General features: G+C 44.3%; 1 protein-coding gene across 1 annotated transcript in view; it reads left to right on the top strand.

Annotated features, from left to right (window-relative positions):
- Positions 1–23,967, top strand: part of TIMP2 (TIMP metallopeptidase inhibitor 2) — a 29,935-nt gene extending 5,968 nt beyond the window's left edge. Inside the window, exons 2-5 of the mRNA XM_035104202.2 lie at positions 18,628–18,728; positions 20,085–20,193; positions 20,971–21,095; positions 21,237–23,967. Coding sequence (XP_034960093.1) covers positions 18,628–18,728; positions 20,085–20,193; positions 20,971–21,095; positions 21,237–21,434 — 533 coding nt within the window. The 3' untranslated portion in view covers positions 21,435–23,967. The remainder of the gene's footprint in view (positions 1–18,627; positions 18,729–20,084; positions 20,194–20,970; positions 21,096–21,236) is intronic.
- Positions 23,968–24,528: the final 561 nt, after the last annotated feature.

Below are 24,528 nucleotides of genomic sequence, written 5' to 3'. Positions count from 1 at the left end.
TAGTGTGCAGTGATGGAAGCCTAACAAAAATCCCACCCCGCCTCCATGATGTTATTAGCCTTAGGAGGAAAAACACCCTTCCTATGTGCTGTGGTCCTGATAAAAATCACTTCCTGCACCTATTTTATTATTTTAAAATCCCCAATGTCCTTTCAAGTTATACACTTAACATCATATGTGGTTTAACATTTAGTTGCAGCCTCAGAGATTTCTAAATACTTTGTTCACAAGAAGTCCACCCTGATTCATTTAAAGTTACTGACCTCCTGCGTGACTCACATACTCCTCGCGAACTGGAGCAGAGCTGTATATTTCAGGCTGTTGCCTGTTCTTGGGATAAAGAGGAAAGCCAACGGCCAGTATCACTGGTCCAAGCCAGCTATTCCCTTTTGCCTGGAGCATGACAAACCCTGTGAAGTAGATTCGGCTGAGAGAGTGTAACCCTGTGAACTTTGTGGCTGCGGGGGCTGGGGGTGGAATTTGAACCTAAGTCTCCCCAGAGCTCACCTGTATCTCTGACCTGCTATAGATTTCCTAATATACAATGTAATTGGCAGAGAGAACATGAAAGTGTATCCACCTCACTTTCCAAACCAGGATTTTCCCATGTTAACCATCAATATTACCAACTTCTTGCTGTATTTCCCCTACCATGGACAAGTTGTTTTACCCCCATTCCCTGCACCAGAACTGTGATCCAAACAAAATGCCCCCCAAGTGCTTTTGGCATGGGAGAAAAGCTTTCATATGTGCCAGTGGCAGTTTCCTTTCCCTGCCAAACAGCCACTTCTAGGGTGGTATTTTTGCTGGGATTGTGGAAGAGTCAGGAAATGGTTAATAAAATAAAATAAAAATACCCTCACTGCAGTCTCAATCCCATGGCTGCTATTTAAAGTTTTTAAAAGAATCACATATTGCCAGGCTATGCATTTAGATGTAACGTATAATTTGGCCCTACACAAAGAACTGGGGGAAAACAAAATATAGGATCTAGATGGGGAAAGGCAGAGCATAGGATTTGCAGAAAGACATGGTGTGAGGCAGAAAATTTTCCAGTGCTCAATTTTTCCTTGCAAAAAAATATATGCGTAAGTTCATTAGTAACTATAAATTTTGGGCATGCTTGACAGTTTTAAAGTTTTTAGTTCTGTTTACTAACCACAACTCCTATTAGCTATGGCCAGTGGCCAGGGATCATGGGAGATGTAGTCCAGCAACATCTAGAGGGCACCACATTGTCTTCCTTTGCTCGAGGACATCAGGATATTTTCCTTCACAAATTACCCTAATTCACCATTTCCTGGAAAACCCTCATCACTGCCAGAGAGGATGAAAGCGGACAGGAGAGGTTTTGACAAGTAGTTTTTGTAGGAAGAAATAAAATCGGTTGATACAATCCTACCTTTTGAGAGTCTTGAGAAGATGGAAGAAGTATGTCATGTCATTTAGGGGCTTGTTTCATTCATTCTGCCGTATGTGTTGGTCTGCTTCCTGTGAGCACTATAGCTATGCAATGCTTGGAGATAATTTGGTGATTCTCAAATGTGTTTGTATTTTGGATAGACAGAATTGACATTTGCCAGGGGTAGGTAGGGCACATCTGCACTGTGTATAGGTGCTTTAATCTTTGCCAGCTGGGCAATGCAATGCAAGCAAGAATGCCACTGGAGAATTTGGTGTCTGGAAACCAGTGGACAGATTCCCCGTTTTAAAGAGGATGTCCTAGGTATAGGTTGTGCAACATATTGAATAAGGTGGGGGATCTCTGCACTGTAAACTTATGTAAGAGTACTGGGAGTTGTAGTTTGGTGTGTGCGTGCGATGAGAATTCTTCCTATACAATGCAATCTTGAACACTGTAGCTGCCCAGCTATCAAGAGCATGAGACTTGTCCCTGTAGAACCACTCTGCACTTTCTGCTTTTTTTGTAGCTAGACTGTAGGTGGAAAATAATAAATGTCTTACCTTGTTGTGGAAGATTTCATAACCTGGAAGGGCTCCCACAAGATGTAGGAGTAGCTGCTGTAGCTAATTTGGGCTGTATTCAATTCTAGCTCTGTGGTTTCTAATCCTTCCAAAGCACCTGACTGATACCCTCCAGCCCCAGCTACTTAAGCTGCATATTTGGCACTTGTGGGCCGTTAGACTAAAGCATAAGGTGCTCTCCAGAAGCAGAGAGGGTATTTGGGCCCTCTCTATGGTTACTAGAAGGGATGTAAGTGGCACCACAAATGAAGTACAGAGAGGGGCAATATATCGCTCATAGGGAGTTTTCCTGGGAGCCTGTGATGTGCTGAGCTCAGCTATGCCACTGAGACTAGCAGAGATGTTAACTGTATCTGTGAGAGCAAACTTAGCCTGTGTTGGGCACAGGAACCCTATAGCTGTGACTCATTTTTGAGAGGGACCACATCTTGTACTGCACAAGGGCTGAAGGGATAGCAACATGAGTGAGCAACCAAAAGACTCTGCTGATGCTGTTGTCATAGGATGAGAAGGGACTTAAGACTGCCTTTGGCCTTTGCATACGGGAAAGGAGGGGGATAAAAACCCCTCTTGCCTCTGTGCCATGTGGGAGAAGAAAGTGGGCGAAGTGCTGGAGGCCAAATAGAAACAACTCTAGGGGCCATGCTCTCAAATATCTTTGGCTCAAATTGGCATTTTCCTTACAGCAGGCTTGCTTCTGCTATTGGGGACTGGGTTTTTTTAAGTGGGGGCATTTGTGAGTGCCTTCAGACTGTCGCTGTTTTGTGGGAGAGATTCAAGTGCATACATGAAATTTAGGTTTGCACAGTTAAAGTAGTTTGAAGCGCCCAGTTGCCTTAGCACAAAAAAATCCACTTAAGAAAACAGCATACTTTTTTCAGTTAGGGAAATGGTGGGGGAATGTGCTAAGAAATGTGGAATGAACAAATGATTAACAGGAAAGCATGTAAACACCCCCCCCCCCACACACAAATCAAGATGAATGCTCATTGTTGCATAACCTCCCCATAAAGAAATAATAACAAATGCTTACTAAAGATAGGGCATAGTTAAATCACCATGTAAGCTTTGTAGAAGCAAATTAGGATGAATGCTCAATAAACAGGCTGTCTGAAGGAGCCCTAAGTGTTGGACTTGGGAAGAATAAGTTGTGAGAAGTGAAGGGGTGTCAGTGTCAAGTTCTGTACCTGCATGCCCTGTTTTGCTCTTACCCCAATATCAGATTTAAACAGGTACCATAATGTCTGTGTCATGGAAATTTTGGGCTTTTTTTTGTTTGCTTCTATCGTGTTTTTAGCCACATGCTACATCGAATGCATTCTGTCTAGGACTGGACCATGCCAAAATTGTGTGCTGACTAATAAATCCACTTGCTGGGACTTGTTCTTTCTGGGCAACTTCTTCCAAAGATTGGTGCCAGTCCAACAGCTTGTGACAAGAGTCTTGTGCTAAGCATATCGGAATGCTGGCCCAAAGGCGAGGAGAACAATTCATTACTATGGACCAAAGAAGGTTGGAGACTTTTTCCAGGTCAAAGTGGACAGAACAGATAGTTGACTCATAATCCAAAATCCATCAGAGTGTCTCCTCCCCATTTTAAAGCTGGAGGCTGTGTGTCTCATACTTGAATGTGTCACTTTATTCTGACATTTTACTCTGGGAATCTATCCGGGACATCTGCCATGGAATCCATTTAAACCTCATTATTATTGTGTTTTGCATTGCCAGTGCTTCAGATCTATAGATTATAGCTGGGGTCGCATTACTACTATGTACTTTTTAGACTTCCTGTCTTCTGTTTACACATATCCTACAGTTTCTGAGAAGCTTTACTGGCTTTTCCCATGTGGAAAGTTCTGCATTTTTTAAAAAAACTGTATTTATGACTGGCTTTGAATCTCATACTGTATACCTATTTTTAATTCACATCTCTGTTCATTCAGAGTCTTTCACCCATACATACATAGCACAGATTCTCCTGGCTAAGGAGTTTCTCACAGTTCTCAAACACTCACTCAACCGTTGGTAAATCTGGCACATTGCCTCATGATGTGTGTTGTGGCTTGGTTTTCTTCAGCTTCTTTGGGTTTGCCTTGCTGTGTTTGTTTCTTACCTTTATTATCCTCACTTCTTCTCTAGTGATTTGGTCCCTGCTTTATATGCACTGAGTGTGGAATGTAGATTATCTGTGAGAAAAAGAAGTGGCGACTTGACCTTAGTCTACCCTGCATTGGAGTGAAAGCACTCCGCAAGTGCAGAATTAGGTTTCTTGCCTGCTGTTGCGTTTGTGGTAACATCCCTGAGGGCAGTTCTGGAGCATCTCCGTCATTCCCCTCTACCCCAGAAAACATAGTTGTCAATGAACTCCCTCTTCATCCAATAACACAGACCCTCCAAGTGTCCCTATTTTCCAGGGACATCCCTGATTTAGAGAAGCCACCCCAGTTTCTTATTTGGTCCCGGAATGTCCCACTTTTCCTTATGATGTCCCTATTTTCATTGGAGAAATGTTGGAGAGTATGGAGTTATCCGACCCCTGAGCTGTTTGAAGGTAATCCTGTACAGTATAGGGAAGTTTTTTTAATGTTTAATGTTTTATTATGTTTTTATATATGTTGGAAGCTGCCCAGCGTGGCTGGGGCAACCCAGTAAGATGTGTGGGGTCTAAATAATAACATTATCATTATGGAATCTTATGTTCCTATTTTCATTGGAGAAATGTTGGAAGGTATGAGAACATCTCCCACTTGAAATTATGCCAGTCAGGACATGCATGTTCAAAGGCCTCTCTCACTGTCTATCTGGTTTAACTCCCCTGAGGGCTGGAATGTGATTTTTCAGAGCAGCAGAACCCACCTAAATGCAGGGTGCTAAAAGATAAGTTGACCTTTGCAGGTGTTTGAATTGGGGCATCCAGCACATGGGAAACCTTTGCTTTGAGAGACTCAAACCAAGTCAGCTCTATGGCCATTATTCCAGGTTCTTTCACATGTGATAGGGTGAAACTACGTGGGACAATCTGCTTCTGTGCCTGCATTAGGTCCAGAAGCCACACTTGTAACTGTGTTGATGTTGATGTGGCATGACTTGTCCTGCATCAGAGTGTTTAAAGGGGAATGATGTGGCATGGGATGGCCTGGCACCAATACCGCTCCAGAAAGAGGTACCACAAGCACTCATCGGATTTGTTTGTATCAGAGACACAGGTGGCCTGTAGAGTTGTGGCAGTTCCACACCAGACATTTAAAGCCCATTCAATGGACATTTAAAGCATATTACTTCCCCCCAAAGAATCCTGGGATCTGTAGTTTAAGGTTGCTGGGAATTGTAGCTCTGTGAGAGGGAAACTACAGTTCCCAGGATTCTTTAGGGGGAAGCCATGTGTTTCCATTGAGTGTGTTTTAAATGCATGCTGTAGATCTGCCCTTGCACTAGTAAAGACTCTCCTTAGGTGGTAGTGAGGTACTAATTAAACCATACCCATCAACTGCCCCAATTAAATTGGGACATCCGATTTTGGGCGGCTGTGCTCTGAGGAAAAGATGTGAGGGTTGTGTGACTTGCGTGGGAGCACGTCCCAAAAGACGCACATCCCGCTTTTCCGTGGTGACATGTTGGAGGGTATGCTAAACCCTGGGACAGGACGCTCCAGGAAAAGTGGATTAAGTGGATTCTCCTGGGGGGGGCAATTCTCTCTCCCTTACAAATGCAAAAGTTATCTATGCAAATATTACCCTTGGCAATTCCTGCAGATATCAGGAACAGCGCAATACATTTTACTGCCTGAGGCAAAGGGCAAGATGACGCCTCCCTCATTCCATGCACAAGAGTTGAGATGGTAGCTGAATCCTGTTTTAACAGTGGTGATGGGCCAAAGGCATCCACTGCACCCAAGAGCAGTGAGCTTAAGGGGTGCATGGAAGGACATGTAAGTTAGCACACAACTGTCTGCTTCCCATCTGTCAACATTTGCCATGTGAGGCTGATGCCTTCCTTTGCCTAATGGTAGTGCCTAATGGCAGATATACTTGGAAATGGAGGGAGTTATCATCTGTGCTAGATGGATGATCTCAGTAGCACTTCTCTTCCTCAGAAGTTCTTTATCACACTTTCCCTTTCCCCATTTCTCAAAACCATGCAGTGCACAATAGGGGTTATAAAGAAGGATTGTGCTTTACAATCTAAATTCCCATCTGGTAACCATAGAAACATAGAATTGGAAGGGGCCCGAGGGTTAGGGTTGTGTAGTCCAGCTTTCTGCAATGCAATAATTGGTAATTTGTATGACGCCTTTCCATAGTTAAAACATGCTCAAGGTGGCTTACATCAAAATACGATGAACGGAAATCAAAAGTGACAACCATGCTCAGTTAAACTCATTGGTGCCATTCCTTGACCATCAGGCATATACTTGTTGTTGGGATTGCACCGTACAGAAAAAATAGGAAAGGCTAGAGAAAGTATCATCATGCATTTGAAGTGTGTGTGTGTATGTGCACTGTAGACAATAACCTATCAGCACTGCATTTTTAAGGCAAATGTAGATAAAATCAAGAGGGTTCGGATAACAAATGGTTTGAAATGTGTCTTACTTGTTTTTAGAGCTTTGTGCTATTTTTAGATATGTTCTTAGGTTAAATAAGTTGAGTATACAGTACTGAGCATCACTTGTAGATCTACAGATTCATGTTCCACCGTAGTGCGCTTTGGCGTTTCCTAAGTTCCTTTCCATGATGACCATAATCTGTTGGGCTTCTTGGATGTAGACTGAGGATCCTTCTGTTTTGCAGGCGAAGGGGCTAAGTGGTCTTTTCCATTCCACCCCCCCCCCAAATTTGCAGTAACAGCCTCAATCTCTTACACTGTCGCTTCATTATGTTGCTGAAAGGTTAGGGACCCTCCAGACTGGTGTGTTTGTGTGTTTTGCAGGTGTATTCTATAACATGTCATTGGTGCAATAATAGTGCATTTGTGGTGGGTATATATTGAATTGTCTACACATCATTCCACTTTTATTAGCTGTTCCATGATGCTTTCCCAGTGTCGCTGCTATTGCTATCTAGAGAGGCACTCTTGTGCTACAGTGCAACAAAAGCAGGACAACCCTCGCCCCTGCTTCACCCTGGAACATTACAGGGTCTTAGCATGAAGCTTGCAGGAGCAAACAGTATTGAGAGCAGGATCACATATAACTGCCCCATGAGCACAAATAACAATGAATGCCTGGTAAAAAGTACGTCTGGAGGGGGCCTTAGGATGTACTTGTGGATGCAACTCTGTGTGCATTCCTTGTGTCATTTTACACAGTCTGTGCATTTGCTCTGAAGGAAGGTGTGCACCCTCTGTTCTACATGTGCTGTATGTGCTCTGTATGTGCTGTATTTGCATCTTCTGTTGGAATTGGTGCTAATTATTGTACAGTTTTTGCTCTTTTTGTGGTTGTGGGTTCACAGCTTTCGGCTGACCTTGAATGGGAGGGTAGGGTTTTGCCTGTGCTGTCATTCTGGGATTTGGAGACACTTAACGTGTCTCCATGGCCCAGTGTAACTACGGGATCATGCCCCCATCCTCTTTCCTCACCTCTGAGCTGGGGCTACAGGGACCAGAACCTATAAGCATTGAGCTAGAGAAGGGCTTGCTGCCAGCAAGACATCTTACTGTGTTGCAGACCTTTCCGCAACTGATCGTAAGCCAAATCCCCTTTGCCTTTCTCTGGAGACTAGAGAATTTCTCTGAATCACGTTGAGCCTTGGAAAGCAATGACACTGCTTTGCAAGCCTCCCTGGCGTACAGCAAAAGGGAAATATTGGATCTCGCAAGAAAAAGAAAAGAAAAAGAAGTAAAGTGCTGACTAGTGGTGAGCTGATGAGCATGCCTGGGGCCCAAGGGTAATAGCTACTATTCTGTAAAGCTGCATTGGTTTCTCTGTGTGTGTGCACACGTGCACGCACTGTGTGGCTATTACTGCTCTCTCCTGTTGCTTCTCTCCAGTGCACTATGCTGTGAGTGATAAAAGTGATTATATTGCTGCGCTCTTTGCATTCTTTCTCTTTATCATATAGCCATCTCTGCTGCAATCTCAGTGCAAAATGATAATAAGCTAGTGCCCTAGAAGTAATATTGCACAGAGCTAGGCCCAGATTCCCAACTTGGTACGAGTCTTCGCAGGGCACAAACAACAAGCTTATAAGCAAAGAAAAAACCTTGGTTACAGCTTGTGGGCTGTTTAGAGTGAGACAAACCTTGATCCGGGGTTTGGACATAAAGCTAAAGCATGGCTTAGATCCTGGTAGTATGGCAGCAACAGAAACAGGGGAGGTGTTAGGAGGCACAAATTTCTCACTGTTGCACCTGCACATTTGCCCATTCATGCTAAGCCATACTTTGGCTTAGCATTATCTGCATGGTGCAGAGAACTGAGGAGTTTTTCACTTGATGCTGGGTCAAGTGATCATTCTTCTGCGCCAAGAAATTCTGAATTATCCAACCCATATAAATTGTGCTAATAATTTTGCATAATTTATCTATTTTGCCTAATTTATTTCTGGTTTTGTTTTCCTGGACACATGGCAACCCTGTCTTTGACTGTCCCTGTCTTGCCATAAACTCGCCAGCCAGCCCTCAGGTGTGCTGGGGACACTGCTATCCTGTTGCCAGCAGCACTGACGTTTGAACCACTGCTCAGTCCAGTCACTTTCTGAACATGGAAGTGGGTACATTATCTTGTTCTTTGGCCCAGGCAGCAAAATGGGCCAGATCTGGGAGCAAAGGTTTGGAAGCCCCACCTTCAACTACTGGAAAACTTGTTTGTTCTTCAGGCTCTAAAATTTCAGCAGGGATTACTCACACTTTCAAATGTACCTTCACAGTCATAAGGCCTAGGAACTTGTACGTGCTGACTTAAAAACAAAGTAGAAACTGAAATTCTCAGGAAACTGGATCCCATAACCTCTCTGGCTGTCTGTACTTTCTGTGCTCCTGTGAATTGCCATCTCAAACATATCTCTGTTTCACAGAGAGATAAACTTCTGGAAGCTGTTCTAAAAATGCAGTACAGCAGCAAATAAGTGGAGTAAAGGTTGATTTGGTGTACATTACTCCAACTTCTACACTTCATCAAAACCATGGGCAGGGAGCCTCAGCCTTTCAAGCCTTTGAGACTTTTCCCATCTCAAATCTGGCCCTTCTCTGCACCCTCCTCAAGTAACTTTGCCTGTCTGGAATTGGTTCTTGAGGTACTATAATGCCTCTTGCTTACATGTAAAAATCTCTCTTTTTTTGCATGGCAGAAATGAAGTCTACTGTACAAAGTTTAGAGTCAATATGTTGCTCCTCCCACTTTTGTATCTGGCCCCACCCACCATCTGGAAAGTTGCCCTTGAGGAAATGTATCCTGTCCTGGCTGAAACAGGCCCCTGCTTTGTTGCATTGCTCTGGAGCTGTTAATATTGCCTTCTTTTCCCTTTTGAAGACCTGTCACTTACAGTAGACCCTGAGGATGAATCAGGCTTCCTATATTGCACTATCAAAACCATAGCTGCCAACAAGGAACAAACCAAATTCCCTGTGGTTTAGTTTAACTTAATTCCTACTTGATTGTTGACCCAAGAAAAGCATCCATTCTGATGACGCCAGCAAAGACTTGTATGCTCAAAGGCCAGGCTAGGGACTGCTGTGGGTTCGTTGTCCTTAAAGAATTTAAACCAAAGGGAAGTCTGGGTTACAGTGATGCAACTAGCTCAGTTGCTGACATTTACTGAGAGAGAACAAAGACCCAGTGGAACTACCCAGTATGCATGTGGCTTTGACTTGGAATGGATAAAACCAGAAGGCTTTCAGGGGAGGGGGTTTTGCACCCCATTTTAGGCAAGGTTTTGCAGTCCGCAATGAAACAATTTATCTTCTAGTTAGCATGCCGAAAGATAACCTTGCTTGACAGTCCAGTCTAGGATACCAGTAGAAGCTTTTAAATTTTGCTTTACTTTGTCACTTGCTCCATACCTTCTTTTTGCCCACTATCTTAATAACATCTTCTTTAATTCATAACTGGAGCAGTGTAACTGAGCATCTGAAATGAGGCGGCCAGCTTTTGGCACATGCCAGTCTCCACAGAGGTGGAATATCTTGCATATTCCCCTTGCTCTCTTAATGGGGCTAGGTGGCATTACTAGGGTTTCCCAGAGAATAAAGGCGTCACAGCAGCATGTGTGGAGCATGAGATGTTGAGCAAATGGAAGCTTGCTTGTGCTGGTTTGGGGAGCAGCAGGGTCTACCTGGGATCATTAGGTTGCTTGCCATCTATCCTTACTGTTCCTTATTTCTAGAGATTCCTCTGTCTTCTCATCCTGAGCAGACTAGCTTGCTCTGTGCAAAAATCAGCATTTGGAAGGGCTACTATTAATATGGGGTCGGGGAGGCTTTTTCCATTTAGCAAATGTGGGAGAGATGGCTCTGAGTGGCTGGAGAAGATTTTGAAGGTAGCACTTGAACAGCATTGATTTCTTCCCACACCCATCAAGGAACTGGGAGAAAGAGCGTCAGCTTTAGATAAAAGCAGGTTGCTTGTCTGGAACGGCTCCTGATCTAGAAGCTTTGGTGGCTCTGGGATACTTGGGCTGCTTCTCTGTCTATGTGCAAGATGTATGCCATTCCCCTGCCCTCTTGGATCACTTCCAGCCTTCAGTGCTACCATTGCATCTTCCTGAGCTGGATAATAGAACAAGCACATCTCTTTACTCTTGCCTCTGGTTTGAGGAGAGGCTTGATAGGTTAGCCCAAAAGTCATGTGTTTGACTGAAAGTCAGGAGGGAGATAATAGATTACTCTAATGCATTGTACGTAGGCCTGCTTTTGAAGGTTATTTGGAAGCACCAGTTAATGTAAAATGTAGTTGCTATGGTGCTAAATGGGACTGTCTGTTGGGGACACAGGCAGCAGTGGGAGGCAGTGATGGCCACCAACTTGGATGGCTTTAAAGGTGGATTAGACATATTCGTGGAGGACTAGGCTTATCAATAGCTTCTAGCCCTGATGGCTGAGTTCTTTCTCCATTGTCAGAGGCAGTATGGCTCTGAATGCCAGTTGCTGGGGGTCACAGGTGAGCAGAGTGCTGTTGCGCTCATGTCCTGCTTGCACGCTTCTCATGGGCATATGGTTGGCCAGTAGGAGAACAGGATGCTGGACTAGATGGGCCATTCACCTGATTCAGCATGTTCTTATTGCGTTTTTATGGCACATTTCATAAGATGCTGCATTATACGGAGAAAGATTATTGGTACGCCTAGCTCAGAGTTACCTGCACTGACTAGGAGCGGCTCTGCAGGATTTCAGAGAGGGGTCTCTCCCAGCCATACCTGGGGATGTAGGGGATTGAAGTTGGGATCTTTTGGATGCAAAGCAGATGCTCTACCCCTGAGCTACAGCCCTTCCCCATCTTCCTGGTGCTTTAACATTTGAACTAATCTGTTTCCAAGCACAATTCAACGTGCTGAGGCTTACCTTAAGTCAGGGCAGTGTAACTTTTCATACCAAGCGGGCCACAAAAGTACTTTGACACAGAACCCATGGGCCACACACTGCCCTTCGCTTTCCTTTGGAGGGGGAGTGAAGCCAAAAATTGATGCTAGAGCCTTCCCACCTGCTTCCCAAAGCTGGGAAAGTGCTCCTTAGGCCTTGGAAAGGAGGCTGGAGCACCCTGTCAGAGCCCTCAAGCCTTCTTCCCAAAGCCCAGTTTTGGAAAGGCAACAAGAGGGCGGTGCAGGAGGTGGGGTGGAAAATGGAAAATGTTGTCGAGGGCCACCAAAAAGGCCCTGGCCTGCATGTTGGACCGCCCTGCCTTAAGCCCTCCATGGCAGGGAACTTTGGTCATATTCCCTTGAACTTGGTCATATTCCCTTGAACTGTGGGCATTGCTGAGGCTGTCCATCAGGTGCCCTTGGGGTCTGAAGTGATGCCTTTATCAAATGACTTTTGGTACCTACTTTTGATTACTTTTTTGGTACCAGACAAAGACCTCTTTGTTTTCCTAGCTTTTTGACTTTTGTTATTGCTTTATGCTGCTGGTTTGATTTTTGTTGTTGTTTCATCTCTCTCTCTCTTTAAATACTGTGTTTGTTTGTTTTTAATTGTTTTTGTGAACTACTCAGGAAATATTTATACAGAAGGGCGTCTTATAAATTCTTAAGTTAAATAAGATGAAAAATGGAGAATTCCGCTACTAGAACCACAATCTGTACTTGCTGAAACAGACATATTTGAAACTTCTACAAATAGCTTCTTAAACAGCCTGCACCCATGACCTATGTTGTCAAAGGCACACATTTCTCTTGCAAGAGAGGAGTTCAGTGCTAAGTTGTTAAACCTCCCAGCTCTTTAAAGCACAAATCTCCATTTGCTTGTAGGGCTGCAAGGGGAAGACAGCACATAGGATTCCTTTTCCTTGATCTTCTCTTTGGGATTCATGAACATAAATACATACAAACACACACTCTTCATTCCTTTTCCCTGATCTCTGGCTTGGCCGAACTGCCGGGTGCTTGGCTTAGAAAGTGCAAAGCAGCAGTTCCCTTCTACAAAGCCACACTGTTCAGAACAAAAATCTTCCTTCTACGAGGTTGCATTTTTTGCCAGTGATTCAGCAGCACGTGAGTGGAAAAGCCTGGAGCCGTAACTATTAGCCAGGCCTAAAGACTCTCAGCTGCTGTCACACAATCGTCTGGGCCAGGCCAAAAGCATCCAAGCCAGGCCACAGCCAGTTTGCAGCAAACGGAACTCCAAGCGGGCTCTGAAACTGAGCCTGATGATGGATGCACCATATGTGCAATGATGGGAGAGGGCCCTGCGGACAGAGATGTGTCCTCCACTTTCCTGAAATGCTTGAAACTCCTAACTAGGATTAATGCTGAAGGAAACAGTGAAAATCATAGACCTGGAGCTGACTTGCTTCGGCCCAGCATTTCACACTGAGAGCCTGCCACGTTTGCATGTCTTAAGAACCCAGGCTTTCCAGCTTATTGTGGTTTATTGTGAACAAGCGACTCTTCCTGGCTCGAGTGGCACAAACAAACCAAGAAATGTTGGCTTCCCATTACATCCAAACAAGGAATCGTGGTTTGTTGCTCCCTGACAAGTAACAATAGCTAACCAGCCTTCTGCCATGGTTTGTTGTTGGCTTGCTATTTAGAAATTATATAACTGCACAACTGCCTGCATCCCACCATTTAAGAGTTAACACATGTCCAGTGCCATCTTCCTAGTAGTTTAGAGGCAAAGGCAAACAAGTACCATCCATCTTGCTCGTGACTACCTTTAACGTGCCTTCCTTCATTTTTCTGTTCTCTGAATGTAGCTGGTTGTTTCAAGCATCAGTAGAGTTGAAAAGGACCCTGTGGGTAGTTGATTCCAGGGGTGGCCAATGGACTGCCCACAAGCTGCATCTGAACCACAAAGCAATTGCAGCTAGACTTCAAAGGCCTTACTAAATTTTATTCAGATTGGGTGCGTGTGTTGTTGTTTTTAAAGTGTTCACAGTTTTTTGGTGAGGTTGCACTTTAAAATTGTTTTCAGAAGCTGTGAGCAAGAAAAAGACTCCACTGGTTTGTGTTTTGCATGCTATGCCCCTGCTGATAACCTAAACTGAGATTATCCAGTTACTTACAGTGACTGAGCAAGCCACACCTTGCCCGGCATGTCATCCCAAAATGTCCCTAACCCTTTTATATTTTACACGACACCATTCTGAACAATGTCGGATTCAGAAGCAGCTGGCTGCAATGGCCAGAGCAGACAACAGCTTCTTAAAGCTAATGCCTCCCTCTCTCCCCGCCATTGTGTCCATCTTGTTTTCTCTCTGGAGTTGTGAAAGAGTGGGAACATCAGACCCAAACATGAGCTATCCATCTCTGGGCTGGATTACTGTAGGCAAGATAACTAGCTCAAGGGGATTTGACACATTTCAGCACTTGCAAGCCTCTGCTACTTGTGTTGGGCCATCTTTCCTGTGAAGCTTTTCTTTGGGAAAGCAGATCACAGATGAAGCGGCGCTCTATCCAGCAGAAAGTGAGGTCTATACATGGGGAGTGGGCCCTGGGTCACATGACCTAGCTAGACATGGCTTTGAACAGGTGGAAGTCTCTACTTGCCGCTCCCGACCTACAGAGCACCTTTGGGGGGGGGCAACTTACACCAGTGTGAATTCTGCTGGCTGAAGTTCTGCTGGATAAGCCCTGGATGAGCCAGGGCGAGGGGCTTAGGCTGGCGTGTCTCCAGCTCAGCAGGGGGTGGGTGAGGACTCAGTGGTCGAGCACATGGTTTTTACACACAGGGTCCCAAGTTCCACTCCCTGCAACCTCCAGTTAAATTATCTTGGGCAGTACTGCTGGAAACGACCCTGTTTCAGACCTTGCAGAGTGTCTCTACCAGTGAGAGTAGACGGTATTTAGCATGGATGGCCCAACAGCCTGACTTGAGGATTGGAAACCTTTTGTAGAATATCTAAATGTTGTAAACATGTAAAAACGCAAGTAGGATTTGATTGAAGAACAGCAATAAAACATGTATCTGGAAGCAAGAGAAAAGGATAGGGTACAGAGTATTTATAATGTGCAGCAATATTAGAAAACATGGGGAAACCATGGAGGGGTAGAGGGTAGGTCAAATGATAAATGACTATTAATTTGAAAGTATGCATTGTCTATTAAGTTTGTAAACTTTTGAAACTTATAAATAATTAACAACAACCACCAGCCTGACTCTCCATAAGGCAGCTTTATATGAGGAATCTGCCAGCCAGCAGGATGTTGAGTCAGGTTTGCATATGAGGAAAGAATGATACGGTCTCTCTCAACACAGAGAAGCTGTGTCCAGTAAAAACAATGAGGAGTCCTGTGGCAAGACAAAGACTAACAAATGCATGCCTCTGATAAAGCACGATGTGGCTCCTGGAAGCTTTGTGCGGCAATAAATGTGCCTCCTTTTTTCTGCTGCCCGCTACAGACTAACATGGCTGCCCCTCTGGAATTCATACTCAATTACGCTGATTGGCAACATGTGTATGGCATTCCAGAGTTTACTGATGGAATGTGTTGCTCTAAGATGTTCTGAGTAGGCCTGGGCGGTGTATCAATTTGATACATGGCCCAGGAACAGCTTGATGGCCAGAGTTTGATGGCGCCTTCACCTGGTGGTATATTGCCGGTGGGGCAATATTACCGTCTCCACTGCCTCCTTCCTCCCTGAGCTGGGCGCTGGCGATGTCCAGAGCAGAGATGGTTGCACCCCACTGCCTCTAGGGTCCGGGGCCAATGCAGCTTGTTCCGCCCTACATTTTTCAACATCGTGATGTATTGCAATGTTGGGCTGGTGATATATCACAATGTTGAAAAGCCGATATCGCATAGCCCTGGTTCTGAGGACCTGCTGGTGCCACTCAGGACTGCTGGAAACAGGGTTTCCCTCCCCCTGAGAGCTACAATCATTCATGGTTCAATTTTCAGTCAGGGGTAGGGCCGTGGCTCAGTGGTAGAGCAACTTCAGTGCATGCAGAAGGCCCCAGGTTCAATCCCAGGCAGGTAGGGGAGGGAGGGACCCCGGTCTGAAACCTCGGAGAGCTGCTACCAGTTAGTGTAGAGTAGACAGTACTGTGGTAGATTGACAATGACCTGGTTCAATATAAAGCAGCTTCCTATGTTCCTAATGTCTAAGCTGTTGTTGTTGTTGTTGTTGTTGTTGTTGTTGTTGTTGTTGTTGTTGTTGTTGTTGTTGTTGTTTTAAAAGTAAATTTCTAGCCCTCATAATTGCAGAGAGAATAATGAAAGTGGGAGGGCTGGGTTGCACAGTCTAGACCTAGGCCTACAACTCCCATGATCCCTAGCTAAGAGGACCAGTGGTCAGGGATGATGGGAATTGTAGTCCAAAACATCTGGAGGGCCGAAGTTTGGGGATGCCTGGTCCAGACCAAGTCATACAACAACTTAAGCACGAGAACATCCAAGGCATTAAAGGACCTATAGGCTGCTTTGCCTGCTTGCTTCCAGTTTCCTCTGCGGCACAGAAACAAGGCAAAAAAATTTATTTACCAAGCAACCCGGTTACTGTACTAATAGATATACAGCATATGTCATATACAGTACATTGTATTGGGACGACTGCTGCCACCTGTGGGTTGGTTTGCTTATGTTTTCTAAGGGCACAAAGTGCTCTGTGCGCACTTAGGTGTGGTATACCCAATTAGTTCCTGCTATCTGCTGGTGGCGCAGTTGTCTTATTTATTTATTTATTTAAAAAATATTTCTGTGGCGCTGTATCATCAAAAATATACCCTGTTTCTCATATTTTAAGACATACGCATAAAATAAGCCATAGCAGGATTTTTAAGCATTCAAGGAATATAAGCCATACCCCGAAAATAAGACATAGTGATAGGTGCAGCAGCAATGCCGGCCGCAGCAGGAGAAGGAAGAAAAAAATAAGACATCCCTTGAAAATAAGCCATAGTGTGTTTTTTTGAGGAAAAAATAAATATAAGACATGTCTTATAATATGAGAAACACGGTATCACAGTGGTTTGCAGCAATATAAAAACGAAACCAAACAATAAAATCATAAGAAGTTAAAAACAAGTGAAAAGCAAAAATAAATTAAAAGCAAACACCACTAGACCATTGTGGGGAGTGTGCTCTTCAGTGTGTGGTGGTTCTGTTGGAGGCGAAAGTGTGGGCGATCATGCCTTCAGGCAAGGATTTGGTTTGACCTTTAATCATCATTTTTGTTTTCCCTGGTGATGTATTAAAGTTTAAGTTTATAGTGCTTGCTTGCTTGGAGCGTAAAGTTTTGTACCAGTGTCTTTAATGAACAAATAGTGTTGGATGGGAGAGAGGTAATGTGACCCAGAGCTCTCTCATTGAGGTACACTAGCTGAAATATTTGCACTGACAGAATGTTGGCCTTAGCACAATCTTGAATTCCTCCCTTAGTATTTCTCTAATTTTGAACTTTTTTCGGGCATTGTGCCTGGCACCATAGTGCACAATGTTGCCAAAAAACAGTTACCACAAACAGTCTGCTCTCTGTGAATGAACAACTGTCCAGCGTAATATGTTACCCAGACATCAACGAATCTTTCTACATGCCAAAGCCATGTTGATCATGTACCTCTAATACCATTTCTCTTTGTGGACCTCCCTGGACATATCTGAACAGTTTTGGTTGATGCAACATTTAGGTTAGGATTCATTCAAACCAGTTCATTTATCTATGGTAACAAATTGATTACCATATTGCTTTTGCAGGCTATTTGCAAAATTGCTTTCGTGACAAGCTTTTTATCCAAGACACAAGGTTCTATCCCTGCCTCTCTTCGGCCAATAAATCACTCAGCATCTTGCACACAGATTGCCTTTGCCCTATACCACATGCCTCTGCTGTGCCTTTTGCAAATAAAAATAAGCTTATTAACTTTCACTTTAAAGGCTTTTTCTTAAAATGCTTGTTGAAATTGAAAGATCTTGGGCCAAGTGCTTGAAGTTCAACAGGGTGGGGTTGGACACTGTTTCAGTGCTAAGAATTTCATCCTCCCATTATCTCTCTCAATAAGGCTGTGTATACACTATATATTTAAGGCTCATGGCTTCCCCCTAAAGATTTCTGGGAATGGTAGTTTACTCTTCAAAGAGCTGCAATTCCCAGTAACCCTTAAAAATCCACAGCTCCCAAGGTTCTTTGGGGGAAATAATGTGCTTCCATTGTGCTTTAAATGTATGGTGTGTACATAGCTCTGCATGTGTGGGTTTCAAGCTGAGTGGACTTCAGTGACAGGGGGACAGGAAGGCAAGGCAGGGAAGATTCTGACTCCTGGCTTCGCTGCCAAGGTGGGTGACAGTGTGGTTAGGGCTTTTATTTCATTTGGCATTTTTGTAAATCCACAACTTTGAGATTTGCTCAACAACTTTTGGGTTTTCTTTTTAAAAGCTCAACAATTTCAGTGGTTTCTTTAAAAAACACCAACCCTCAATAATTTTGGGGTCTTCCTAAAAAAAAAAGCTCAAGGATACGAAGGGATACATTTTTTAAAAATCCCAATTATTTCCCTCCAGCAGCCTATTTTGAAGATTAAACTACCTGAAGATGAAGTAGAGGCCAAACGTGAAATATTTTTGATTTGGGTGAAGTTTCTGTGTGTGAAATTGGGCTTTCACTTTGGATTACTTCCACCTAGGTGAGGTTCCGAATTTTAATGGCAAATACATTCAACAAGAGAAGGCTATTAGTCTCCACACTTGATAACAACCAATATCCCTACAGGAACATGTTTCAGTTGCAATTTCAGTCAACCCTGTCTTGGAGACTATTGCAGATCTGTGACCTTTTGTTCTGAAATAAATACAGCAAGGAGGCATTTTCAGCCTCTTCCTATAATCAAAGAACCGCAGAGAATAATCAGGGGATGGCAGTATATTGTTTGCAGCAGAGATGTCTCCAGGGATTAACATCTTCAGGCTTTACCTGCTGCTGCTGCTGCTGAGTGTGGCAAAGGGTGGTGAGTGAGATTCTCTGTTGCTAGGATTCTAGTAAGCCTTGGAACGACTGGACCCAGTACTGGTGTGGCATTTGTCTACCAATTTCCTCCGTGTCTTTATGTTTCAGTGATCAGAGCAAAGGCTGTCTCTGAAAAAGAGGTGGACTCCGGTAATGACATCTATGGAAACCCCATCAAACGCATCCAGTATGAAATCAAGCAGATAAAGGTAATGAACAGTATATCGGAATCCTAATTATATGGACCATAACTTAAAAGAAATAATGTCTACACACACACACACACACACACACACACACACACACGCAAGTAACTTCCAAACCCATTGACTTGCTGCTGTTCTAGCTAGGATAATGCAGCTGTTTTGCTAAAAGATGAAATGGTGCCAGAAAAGGCTTTGGAAGCTTATAGTTACCACAATCCTCCAAAGTAGTTCTCAATATCTTAAGACATTTTTATGATGGTGTCTTTCCAACCCCGGGTTCTCAAGTGCCTCACTCTGGCCCAACAGAACTGACTGAAGAAAGGGGGGAACTCCTCTAGTTCAGGCTATTTTATGGGTTAAAAACACCCCATAGTTTGTTATGAGTGCTGGGAATTATAGTTTTTTCAAGGAGAAGACTACAGTTCCCAGGATTTGTTGGGTGGAGTGGGGGGGAATGTGCTTTAAATGTATGGTGTGCAGGCAGCCTTATGCTTAAGGACACCATAGGCATGGGATCTAAACCTCCTTCCTGTCCCTAGTGAGGGGTGGCTTAGAAGTCATATTAAAGTGAATGGTGAGGGACAAGGTACATCAGAGGGAGATACCAAGTGGTTGAGAGGGCAAGAACCATGACAGGTTGCTTGTAGAGGAAAAACAGCAGCACTTCCTATATTTCTGCATATACTTCTGTGGGAAAAGCAGAGGCAATGCCATTGGAAATAGGCCTGTTCGGGGCTGAGTAGAAGGGGAAATGGCTCAAAGAGTCTCCAGAGCAAATGCACGTCACCACTTTCAGCCCTAGAGAATGCTGGGATACTTGGGCATCCTGGGCCATGGTCTTCCTCGTGAATTGGGTCAGTGCCTCCTGCTTACCTTTGAGGAAAGCCAGCTTCTGAGTTCCTCTAGTACAGCTGTACATTCTTCTGTTCTTTCAGGGCAAGCATTTTGCTGGAGGGAGAGGAGTGGTGGAGCGAAGGAAACATTTTGTAGTTTCTCTTTCTTTTATGAATGTCACCGCACTTTTACTGATCTTGCATACAGTATATGAATAATAATAACAAACAGCAGAATCCCTTCCACCCTCCCTCCCACTCCCTAGAAAAGAATATACCTATACCAACGTGGGATTCTATGCCATGAACAATAGGTGGTCTGAAGCCATGAGTGCACTTGTTTTTGAACTTGTACATCTCCCTGAGAGTCTTGTTACTGAAGGGTGGATTGAGTTTGTCAAAATAAATAATTCAATAGGTCCATGTGTAGCTTCTCCTGCTTGAGAGTGCCTTGTATGCTCGTTTACACCAAAGCTGGCCTTGCTGTATTCTGCCCATGGCTTCACCCAGCTTCTTCCCCTTCCAGATGTTTAAAGGGCCCGACCAGGACATTGAATTCATCTACACGGCTCCTTCTTCGGCTGTCTGTGGAGTGACGCTGGATGTTACTGGCAAGAAAGAGTATCTCATTGCAGGTAAGGAATATCTCTTGCTGAGAATTATTGTCCCCAAAAAGGCAAGGAAAAGGAGGGCTGTAATGCTTTTTAAAAACACTTTATACATGCCATTTGGAGCTGGAGGAAAGTTAAATAGGGATTGAATGGGATATCATGGTGTTAGGTTGGATGTTCAAATCCTTGCTCTAGTTAGGAAGTTCAATGGGTAAGGACTTGAGCAAGTCACTGTTGCTCAGCCTACACTACTTCACAGGGGATTTGGTTGTAAAGCTAAAACACAGCTCTTTGGAGGAAGGGGACAAATATGTAATCAGCTTCCTTGGGATGTAATCAGACTGTGTCCTGTTCTTGCTACTAGTCATGAGGATTAAATGCACTCCTAACTACAGAATGCAATCTGCCCTCCATTGTGCAAGAAGGGTTTGTGGCATATTGCAAACTGCCCTATAGTCAGTATTGTGCAGCTGAGATGGCTTTCCCTTTAAATGATCTTTGTGTGTAGAGCTTTGCACAGCACCAGCTCCTGGTGTTCCCTTGAAAGGGTATCTGTTCTTGTCTGGACATGAGCAAAGCAGACCCATTGGTCTAACTCAGCATGTCAGTTCTCCTGTTATGATAGGAACGTGCTTTGTTTGAATGAGATACACACACACACACTCCTTCCCTGCACCCCATGCACACTTGTTTGTGTTTGTTCAAGATAAGACACTTGATAGGGTGGTGTGCTTGATGAGGGGTGTGTGTGTGTAACCATAGGACAACCATGCCCCAACTAAAACCACTTTGCTCTTCCAGGAAAATCTGAAGGCAACGGCAAGATGCACATCACACTGTGTGACTTCATCATTCCTTGGGACTCCCTCAGTGCTACCCAGAAGAAGAGTCTAAACCAGCGGTACCAAATGGGCTGCGAGTGCAAGGTAATAAACCAAATAATGAGACCATTTCAGCTTGTTGTCTTCCTACTAATCTGTATGCATGAGCCTACTCAGGAGAAGCGTTTTGCTTTAGCTGCAGTGATGGCAAATCACACAAGCCAATTGTGTCTTTTATCTCTGCAGATCTCCCGATGCCCTTCCATCCCCTGCTATGTCTCTGCTCAGGACGAGTGCCTGTGGACTGACTGGGTGACAGAGAAGAACATCAACGGGCGGCAGGCAAAGCACTTTGCCTGCATCAAGCGGAGCGATGGTTCGTGCGCGTGGTACCGTGGAGTGGCCCCACCCAAGAAAGAGTTTCTTGACATTGAGGACCCTTGAGTCCCCAAAGCCATGGCAGTCCAGTAGCCAATAGCAACAAAGCCGGCAAGATATTAGACTGGTCCACCTTTGACATCACTTCCTGGAAACAGCATGAAAATAAGGTCTCCTGGGCGGGCACAACAGTGGTGGAGGGAGGGGCTAAGGAAAGGGATGTCTAGGCCACTCATATATTGCTTAATCTGTTTCTTCTCCTGTGTAAAGTGCCATGGGGTGGTTTCTTGCCTTTGGGATTGCGTATGCCAATATGCCAAGGCACAGTGGAGGAAACCAAAGTTTACAATATGAGTGGCCAAAAGGTGTTGCCTCTGATTCTGTGTAGCAGGCCTACCAGGTTCTTATTGCCTTGAGAGGGTGCATCCCTTGTTGAGGGGATATCTCCTGCTCCCTCTGTTCCCCCACCCCCCACTGGCTTCTGCCTGTGTAAAAACCCACCTTTTCCTCCATATGCATCACAAAATTAAATCCCTCCATACTCAGTGCTTTGAAGTCGTTCCTTTCTCTTTGCCACATTTGTACACGTGAGGTACAAGTACGTCCCATAAAAACAGCAGCAACACCCCACACACACAGGAACATGGTGACTTTGTCACAAGTCACGATATCCTCTTCTACAGGTGAAGAAAGTTACTTTACCTTACCAGTGACAAAACAGCCTGTTAAGAATGAGCCACCAGGGGGCAGAGGGACAATCTCTGCTTTTAGAGGCAATGTTTTCGGGGCTAATGGGGGGCAGTGTCACAAAATTATTTAAATGGATAATAAGCCCTGCCTATGTGCGCATAAGAGATGCGTGCAGATTCTGGGTCTCAGCTATTACATTTCAGCCAAGGAACATTTGTCAGGGGATTTGGGTTAGTCCATCAAGCCTGCTTGAACCATATGTATGCATCACCCACTTCCTATTGCATGCTTGTGCCATTGATGAAAATCTGGTGCCAAAACCGCGGAAAGACTTGCTGCTCACACTAAGCGTTCAGTATTACATGGACCAAAGGAGTCCTCCTTTTTGAAATTTCTTGCTATGCAGAGTAATGATTTTTAGCATGGCCAAGATGGCTCCAAGTCCTGCCCTATATATAATTTGACGCTTGCGGCAAGCAAGAGTTCTCCAGAAGGCAAGAGTTTTGTGTCTCCCCTCCCAAATATGTGACCGCAAGAGCCGGTGTCAAGGTATACCCCTTATAAACTGTGAGTATGAATGCTCCTTTGGAGTAATAAACCAGACCTTGGCTGCCTGCAAAAGGATCCTATCACTCACCTCTGCCTTCAGCCCCCTTTTCCTTCTGAGCCAGTTCTCTTTCCTTGCTGTGCTCCCCGCCCCCTGCCCCCCCCCCCGATCTCTGCTGCTTTCCCACCCCACAATACCTTAAAATTGATTTGGAGGGTGTCCAGAAGTTCCCCCAGCCAGACCTGCCCCCTTTGGCCTTTTCATGCTGTTCATCAAGGTTAAGTTTTAAAGATGTCATATTGGACCAGTCTGTTTGATTTCAATATATTTTAAAAAAAAGAAAAAGGAAAAAAAATCTGTTCAGTCCAATATAAGACTCCTGTTTTGCTTCCTGTATGGTTATATCCTATGTGACATTTACCTCTCTCTCTCTTTTCTTCTCACTGCTGATCCTGTCCTTGATTTTAATGTTTTCCATTTGTTTTGGCAATCAGTTGTATCATTCCTCTATTATTATTATTATTATTATTATTATTTTATTTTTTAATTCCTTGTTAGCTGTTAGATTTGCACTTATTATTTTTAAAGGGGTTCTGCATTGGAGGGAAGAATTGTCAAAATGTACGGAGGGTGGAGTCCCTCCCATTATTTCTGAGTGCCAGTGGGCGCAGGTGGGGGTGTGTGGGTGTGGGTGTTAGCAATCCTTCTTCTGTCTTCTTCCTGATGCCTCTGCAGCATGCACAGGTCTTCTCTAGAGGTCGGAGGCTGGCTGTGACACGTGACTGCTGCTTGCTAGACAAACTGCAGTTGCGTGACTGCCGTACCAAAACATAATAAGTTTGCCGTTCTAGTAGCAGCGTGGAAAGCAACTGTTCTGAAAGGACCTGTTTTGTGGGAAAGCAGTTATCAAAGGCTCTTCAATTGGCTTAATTTATCGCTGTGGGATTTAATGCCACATGGAAACTTCCCTGATAAGAAAGATAAGATGCACACACAGAAACAATCCAATGCCCCCTCATGTCAGCAACTCAAAATATTTAAAAAAAGGTTTACATTATTTTCAAATCTTTGCTTAGTAAGTATGAAAAAAAAGAATAAGTATCTAACTTGCTGCCATAATTTAAAGCTTATTGGGGAGTAGGGCCGGGATGATGTTTGGTGGGTAGAGTAATATTGGGGGTGGGGGTGGGGGAAAAATCTTTTTTGTTGTTGTTGTTGGATTCTGAAAGCTGAGATTTTCTTGTGCTGGGAACACATGAAAATTGTTGAATAGACAAGCAGACTGTGCATGTCTCTGATGCTTTGTATAATTCATACGTGGACATTTGAGTCTTCGGACAATAAACAGTATTATCAAATAAACCGGGAACAGTCTCTCCTTGTCTGGAGCACACTTTGCATCTGTGGAGGTGCAGACATTAGAAGGGAGCTGCTCAGCCTCTGTGAACCGCTTCACAAGAGTCACCTTGATGGAGGTAGGCGGAGAGTCCCAGGTTTCCTCCAGGCTGTGCTCTCCACTCTCCCTCTTCCCATGCCCCCTGGCACAAACTGGTCTCTAGTTCCTAATAAGATAAATTGTTGGTTCACTGCCCCTCAGCCTATTTCCAAAGGCCCAGCTGTTCTCCCGTTTTGATGACTCCCATGTCCCCTTATTTCTTGGTGTTGGAGAAAACATCACATATGGTTCTCTTTAGTGACGCCAAGGAATTATTCCAGTGACATACAGCGACTCCCACAGAATCAGGCTCTGTGTCAAAATATGTGCTGTTTTTCATCCACTTCATGGAAGAAATCCAGCAAGTCTCAAAACTTAGTGTACAGCATGAGCGGCCCCTGATTCTGGCCTACCAGGTACTTATTGCCTAGAGAGAGGACATCCTTGTGGGGATAATTCCTACTCCCTCTGTTCCCTCACACACCTGG

This window comes from Zootoca vivipara, chromosome 2, assembly GCF_963506605.1.
Source record: "Zootoca vivipara chromosome 2, rZooViv1.1, whole genome shotgun sequence".
NCBI classification, from domain to species: domain Eukaryota; kingdom Metazoa; phylum Chordata; class Lepidosauria; order Squamata; family Lacertidae; genus Zootoca; species Zootoca vivipara.
The sequence above is the reverse complement of the archived record's forward strand: the minus strand, read 5'-3'. Positions and strand labels throughout refer to the sequence as shown.